General features: G+C 47.2%; 1 protein-coding gene and 1 long non-coding RNA gene across 2 annotated transcripts in view; both read left to right on the top strand.

The window, feature by feature from the left end:
* LOC106536291 (snRNA-activating protein complex subunit 4) overlaps positions 1 to 4,721 on the top strand; it is a gene marked incomplete at its 5' end in the record, with an annotated part of 7,264 nt that extends 2,543 nt beyond the window's left edge. The window contains 6 exon segments of the mRNA XM_014033500.1: positions 344 to 438; positions 525 to 619; positions 723 to 811; positions 979 to 2,574; positions 2,657 to 3,697; positions 4,379 to 4,721. Of these exon segments, the coding sequence (XP_013888954.1) occupies positions 344 to 438; positions 525 to 619; positions 723 to 811; positions 979 to 2,574; positions 2,657 to 3,697; positions 4,379 to 4,534 (3,072 nt within the window).
* Positions 4,722 to 4,758: 37 nt separating this feature from the next.
* Positions 4,759 to 7,482, top strand: part of LOC106536293 (uncharacterized) — a 5,626-nt gene continuing 2,902 nt past the window's right edge. The window contains exon 1 of the long non-coding RNA XR_001312542.1: positions 4,759 to 4,951. This is a non-coding gene — a long non-coding RNA (uncharacterized LOC106536293). The remainder of the gene's footprint in view (positions 4,952 to 7,482) is intronic.

The following is a 7,482-nucleotide window of genomic DNA, read 5'->3' as shown; positions in this document are numbered from 1 at the left end:
CTGTGTATCCTCCTGTGTGTCCTCCTGTCTGTCCTCCTGTCTGTCCTCCTGTGTGTTCTCCTGTGTGTCCTCCTGTCTGTCCTCCTGTCTGTCCTCCTGTGTGTCCTCCTGTATGTCCTCCTGTGTGTCCTCCTGTCTGTCCTCCTGTCTGTCCTCCTGTGTGTCCTCCTGTATGTCCTCCTGTGTGTCCTCCTGTCTGTCCTCCTGTGTGTCCTCCTGTATGTCCTCCTGTGTGTCCTCCTGTCTGTCCTCCTGTCTGTCCTCCTGTCTGCCCACCTGTCTGTCCACCTGTCTGTCCTCCTTTCTGTCCTCCTGTCTGTCCTCCTGTCTGTCTGTCCCTCAGCTCCTGCTGCAGGCCGTGTCTCGTCACGGGGAGAAGAGTTGGTGGAAGATCCGGTTGGAAGTACCTGGACGCACCGACAGCAGCTGCAGAGATAGGTGAGACCTGAGAACAGCTGTTGATCTGTTTGTTTGTTTATTTATATGTTTGTTTGTTTGTTTATTTGTTTGTTTTTTGTCTGCAGGTTTGTCGACTGTCTGAGGAAAGGCGTGAAGCGAGGACCTTTTGACTGGAAGGAGATCGAGCTGCTGAAGGAGTTGGTGGAGAAACATGGAGTCGGTGAGCGGCCGTGTTTTCAGAGCTGACAGCTGACCCCGCCCCCTGACTTTTGACCCCCTGACCCACCCTCTGACTTTTGACCCCCTGACCTGTGGTTTTTCAGGCCACTGGGCAAAGATCGCTGCAGAGATCCCTCACCGTTTGGACTGTCAGTGCATGAGAACGTGGAGGAAACTGAGCCAGCCTCGTCAGGTAAACTCACCTGTCTGGTTCCGCTCCACCCTCCTCTTCATCATGGTTTTCTTCCTCCCTGATCAGCATCCAGACAGAAATAATAAGTTAATGTTCCAGATTTAAGGAAAAGTTTGTTTCCAAGAGAAAAAACGTCTGATGACGCAACTTTTTTATGTTTCTGACAGATAAAACGGGAAAGGAAAGCAGCACCATCAGTCAGAGGAAGAGGAGGAAAAAAGAAGGAGATGAAGGAGAAAGCTTCAGCCAGGAGGACACTCAGGAGACGAATAGTGAAAATCAAAAAGGAGGAGGAGGAGGAGGAGGTGATGACTGAGGAGGACGAAGAGCAGGAGGACGAGGTGCCGTACATGGACAGTGATGAAGACACGAAGAGGAGGAGGAGGAAGGGGGTGGAGGCTGAGGAGGAAGAGGAGGAGTACGTGATCCCCCCGATGAAGGACTGGATCCCGGCGAAGGACGCTCAGACCTGCTCCGACCTGAGGTTCCGCCTGGCGGTGCTGCCGTCGTCGGCCGGGGCTCAGGGAGTCAAACAGGTGCGCTCCACCGTGGTGGGGCGGTCCGGACGCTCCGTTGTCCTCGGACCCCCTCCCATGGTGCTGCGGTGGGAGGAGCGCCACAACTGCGCCGCCATGATGATGGTGACCCTCGACCAGCTGCGAGCCCACCTGAGCGCCCAGGAGCAGAAGTTCAACAGGGCCCACCCCCGACGGACAGGAGGACCACTGACCCGGGTCACGGACAGGGGGCTGTACTGCGACCTGCAGGCCGCCGTCACGCCGTGGGTCGGGAACCTGCTGTTCGCCGAGAGCCGGCGGTGGACGGTGGCGGACCTCCTGAGGGAGCGGGCGGAGGCCAGTGGCGTCTCCTCCTCCTCCATCTTCACGCTGCTCCTCCAGGTCATGAACGTGGACACCCCCGGCTGCAAGGACATGATCGAGAAGAAGAAGAGCAAGGCGGGGCTGCAGGCTCCGCCCCCTGCCGCCTCGCCGAGCAGAAGGAAAGATCAGAGGAGTGCTCAGCAGAGGAGTACGATGAAGCAGGAGGAGGAGGACGAGCGGCGCAGACTGATGCTGCAGCAGCTGCAGGAGGCGAAGCAGGAGGAGCTCAGGCAGCGTTCACTGAGCAAGCCCCCCCTCCTCCATCAGGTACTTCCTGTCAGGAGTCTTCAGACAAGTCCTTCCTGTCTCCTTCCTCCTCCGGACACTTTCGTTCAGTTTACACCTCCTGCCTCTGTGGTCCCCACTCCCAAACTCACCCCCTTAGCCCCGCCCTCCTCTGCTTCTATTGGCTCCTCTGTGACCAATAACAATGTTGTTCTGCCCACATCCATTACTCCCAGCTCCGCCCTCAGGGAGGAGTTCTGTGCGGGGAAAGGTCCGGGTTCTTCAGGAGCAGGTCAAACCCAGGAAACAAACACTCCTCCTGACTCCTCCCACCAATCCACAGCCCCTCCCCCTCCTCCTGACTCCTCCTCTTTTTCCTCTGAAAGACTCACTTCAGCTCCACCCACCTCCTCAACAACCAGCGATTCTCCACTGGCCCTTACTGACCACAACTACGTCGATCCCAATGCTAGCCCTGCCCCCAAAAAACCTGACCCCACCCCCAAAGATTTTTTTAAATGTTTATATACAGGTAGAAAAAGGAAGCAGGAGAAGGAGGAGCAACAGGATGTGGGCGGGGCCTGTGCAGTTGTTGCTCAGGAGGGAAAGCGGCTTCGAAAGGCAAGTCTGAAGGCCAGAGAAGCCATTGAGGCTCAGGTGAGACCGGCTCAGGTGAGACCAGCTCAGGTGAGACCAGCTCAGGTACAGGTGGACTAACTTGTTTCTTATTTGTTTCCAGGCTAAAGCTATGAATGAAAAAAGCCCCGCCTCCTCTCCTCGGAGGAAACCGGCCCGCAGTTCCGGCCCGAAGCAGGACGTCATCGATCAGACTCCGCCCCTGACTCAGGCTGCCACGCCATGTTTACCTGTAATTCAGAACATGTGGGTGATGACCCCTTCTGGACTGGTTCCAGTGGTCGTGCCCCAAAATTCTCAGCTGGCGTTCTTACCAAGCGCTCCCCGCCCTGCTCCTTTGGCTCCGCCCCCTCCCACAGCTGAAAAGCTTCAGTTTGTTGGGCTGAAACCAGTCACTTTTTCTGTAAATTCTCTAAATCCTGCCTCATCAACCTGTCAACCAAAGCCCCTCCCCCTTGCCTGTGTGCTGCCACATGGCCCCTCCCCCCAGCCTCCCGGTAAAGTGGCATTACCTTATAAGGTTGTTCTCAAAGTGGACTCCTCAAAGGCTCCGCCTCTCAGGAGGGAGGAGCTGCACTTTAATCCTGCGTTAATGTTCCGGGAGCCCCCAGAGGAGGTGCGTGATTGGCTGAGTGGGCGAGGAGGCGTAGCCGTACCTGGAGCGAGGTCGGCCCTCCCCTACCTGCCGCCGTTCGTCGGCTCACTGAGCGCGCTCAGAGCGCTGCTGCGAGCCAAACAGACGCTGACGCAGTCGTCTCTGCAGCTGCTGAGCGGCGCCGGTGAACCCCGGTCCTCCCAGACCAAACCCCCCGGCTCAGCTCCCCATCCTCCAGACCCCAGACCAGCTGAAGACCACACAGGTAGCCCAACTGATCCCCCTGCCAGCTCCAAGCAGGAGGAGGAAGAGGAGGAGCAGGTGAAGGAGGTACGTCGGCTCGTGGCCGAGCGTTTCTCCTCTAACCCCGCCTACCAGCTGCTAAAGGCGCGCTTCCTGTCCTGCTTCACTGTCCCCGCCCTCCTGGCCGCCGTGCCGCCAATCACAAAGAAGTTGGCTTGTCGGCAAGATGAGGAGGAAGAGGAGGAGCAAGAAGAGGAAGAGCAGCTGAAGGAAATCAAACCGAGAGGAAGACGAAAGAGAGCGGAGGTGAGTCGGACTTTAAAGTTTTTAACTTTTATTAAAATCTTTAAAGTTTTTAATAAAAGTTAAAAACTGTAAAGTTTTTTTTAACTTTTATTAAAAATTTTAAAGTGTTTAACTTTTATTAAAAACTGGAACCAAGTGAAAAAAGTAAATCTGAGTCGAGACGGTGAGGAAAATGTTAAAAATAAAAATCTCATCCTAAAAATCATAAACATGAAAAATATCCAAATTACTGCTTTTCTTATAAAAAGACCTGAAACAGATTTTTTTTTTCGTAAAAATGGGAGCAGTTTTACCAAATGATCAATATTTTATGTAATTTGGATCTAAAAAAGTCAACATTTAAAAAAAATCAACAACAAAAAAGTAAATTAGTCTCCAAAAGTCTGGAAGTTGTAAATAAACTCGATCAGAACCTGAACGTCAGGCCGGCGCCCCTGCTGGTCATCAGGAAACATTGGCTTCAGTTTTCAGACCCGGGTTCTGTTGACGTTCTGTTGGACCTTGAATGATCCGGATCAAACTGGTTCACAAAGTTCAGTAAAATCTGTCAGAACCTGTTCTGTGTTCTGAGGAGAACCCACGTCTGTTCTTCCAGAACCGGACTCAGATCAGCTGGTTCTGTCTGGGTCCGGTGTGGAGAGCTGATCAGAACCAGCTGACCCGGTTTCCTCTCTCCTGCAGAGATTCCCGCTGCAATTTGATGACTCAGCAGTTCTGGCCAGTCACTTCTCAGGCATCCTGACCGGGAGGTCCACCACAGACCCACAACAGGTTCCCCAGAACCAGAACCAGAACCAGGACATGCAAACTGAACCGGATCAGAACCAGCCTGTGTAGACTGCAGCAGATCCTCAGACCGGGTCAGAACAGGAACTAAAACTGTTCCTGCGGTGCATTCGAGGACACTGCAGAGCTCTGTGGTGCGTTCAGGAACCTGTTGGAAAATGAAGACGTTTTGAAACATGTTTGTTGTTGCTGCTGAGAAACATTTGTTTCTTTGATTTTCTAATAAAAACTCTGATTTGTAGCTGGTTGTTGTTTGTTGTTTGGTGACACTGAAAGAAAAAAACAACCCTGGTTCTGAAAAACTCGAGTTTAAAAAAAATCTCATTAAAATGTTTTTATTGACAGTGGAACACAGTAAACAATGAGTGTTCAAAACAATAAAGTGTAAAATCTTTGTTCAGAGGACTAAAGGCCAGAGGGTCAGCAGTCTGAGGAAAACTCTAAAATAGTGAAACTTTCAAAATAAAAGTCCTAAACTCCTGTTAATATCATCAGATTATAATCTGTCTGAAAGTCCATATTGTATGGTGGTGGTCTTCAGGCCCTCAGAGTCTGGTTCTGGTTCTGGACCTCAGTGCATGGACTCAGGACCACTTCCACAGGTCAGCATCCAGAACCTCTGCTGTCTTCTCTGGACCAAAACTGGTTTCAAAACAAAGAGGATCCAAATCTGAAGTTCTGATTGTGAATAAAAGTTCATGAGATTTAAGATCAGATAAAACTTTATTGATCACACAGTGGGGAAATTTATACATTACATTTTGCACATTTATAACTTTATCGAATTATTTGACATTTTACACAACGTCTGATGCAACAAGTTCTCATGAAGGTGAACCATGAGTGAAACTAGAGATTAGACCTGAAACCTGGAATCTGATTCATTCTTTGGTAATGTTGCTCTTTGTTTAATACTGTATCTAGTTTATTTATTCTCTGTCAACAGGTGAATGACAGCAGGTGAATCAGATCATAACATTTCGTAATAAATCATCTTTGACTTTCTGACTCACCTGTTTCTTTAGAAATGATTTCTCAACAGTCACCTGGACTCACTCAGAGTTTAAACTTCTACAGCCTGAAAGAAAAAACTCCAATTAAAACAACCAGATGAGACTCAACCTGTTTGGTGTAACCAGTACAGTTACACCTTTAACAACCAAACCAACCAGTTTGGTGCCCTAGGTGAGTTGAAGCGCAACCGAACTATGTCCCACCCACCCCAATTTAAACCCCTAAAAACAAGTTTGACAGTGTAAGGTACTATGGTAAGCTTAGATTTATTTGCTTTCCCAGAAAGCAAATAACAACATACATGTCAACTTGTACGGATTGTCCATAAGTTATAAGGATTTTATGTCATTTTGCAGGTATACGGACGTATAGAGCAATCTCACTGACTTTTTCAAGTCTTACGGATATTTTAAAAACCTCATTTTCAAATTTATCTAACATGTCAGAGCCTGTAAGATGATTAAAAAACAATACATAACATTAAAGAGCCATCTTCCAACCCGTTCTGCCGCTAGAATTAAATTTTGAATTTTAGGCGACCGCCTAGTTTGCCTATGCCAAGAGCCGGCTCTGAAACCAACAGTGAGTCCACTAACAGAAAAACATTAACTATTAAGGTAATCAATAAAGGTGTAACCCCAGGAAAAACAGCTCCACAAATGTTGAACCAACAAAACAAACTACAGAGGCTTTAACCACCATAAGTAGTGCCATTTCTGACATCTCTGACCCTGGTCAGGGAGGATCGGACTCCAGGGGTTCTCAAACGTTTTGGGTCTGGGAACCCCTTACAAGGGTGAAAAAATTCTAGGAACCCCCTTATAAACCTCATGCTGTTTTAAAAAATAGTTTACTGTCATTTTACCATCTAAATTCCACCTTTTATGTTTGTTTTACTAGTGTATTGTTCCCTGTGTGCATTTTTAAAATAAAAGTCAAATGAACAATTTATTGAAAATTTTTGAGGAGCCTCAAGATACGACTCACAGACCCCAGTTTTTTTTAACCTCTGGATTAAAGGAATTAACAATCAAAATCATGTTAAACCTATTTTTAAACCATTTAGACCTGGAGCTGAAATAAATCAAGGCGCTGTCGCTCCTCGATCAGGAAGGACAGGAGCTGTGAGAGGAGATGAACTTTTGGAATTAGCTAATCAAAATACATGGTGTTTATGAGCACTTTATACATGAAGGGAAATGATGTCTAATGAATGCATATTGTGCACTAAAGCACCTGGTGCACAGCCAATAGTGTTTCTGGAAAAATATAGCTCACAAGAATGTGCCAAAGTACAAAGGGAAACATGTAAAGAGAATAAAATAGAAAGTAATACTCAATCAAACGTACCGTTGTTTTTCAAATTTCCAATGTGTTATAAAATGTAACTTCTACATGGAGCCCAGAAAATACACAACTTTTTACATGTGTATATTAGAACCAAGTAAAATGTGCTGAGTTCTCAAATAATGAAGAAAACGGACCACCAACAAGATATAAAACAAACTCTGATGCTGAATATGAATGTTTTACAAGTGGAGGCTTCACAGATAAACAGGGATTCAATGTAGACAACACAACAGTTAAGTGTAACATAACTGGGGTACTTTGAAGTTACTTGGGTATTTTGAAGGAACGGTGTACTTCAATTCAAGAAATAAGATTATGGAATATACTGGAAGATGATGTTAAAAATGCCAGATCAATGGATGTATTTAAGAGAATGATAAAGGTTGGTCTATTGGAGAAAATATGAAATGGTGTAATGTACACTGTGATGGAACTAATACTTTTAGGTTTAAGTCAGTAATTCATGACATACTTTAATGACCTAGGTTTTCATGACCTGCTGTTCATCAGCAGACAGAATGATTAAAGTCAGAACAAGATCTGCTAACAACAATCATTCTTAGACACAGCGGGTAAAATAAGTATTGAACACGTCACCATTTTTCTCAGTAAATATATCACTAGAGGTGCTAATG

The sequence above is a fragment of the Austrofundulus limnaeus genome, unplaced genomic scaffold (assembly GCF_001266775.1).
Source record: "Austrofundulus limnaeus strain Quisiro unplaced genomic scaffold, Austrofundulus_limnaeus-1.0 Scaffold1756, whole genome shotgun sequence".
In the NCBI taxonomy this organism is placed as follows: Eukaryota; Metazoa; Chordata; class Actinopteri; order Cyprinodontiformes; family Rivulidae; genus Austrofundulus; species Austrofundulus limnaeus.
The sequence above is the reverse complement of the archived record's forward strand: the minus strand, read 5'-3'. Positions and strand labels throughout refer to the sequence as shown.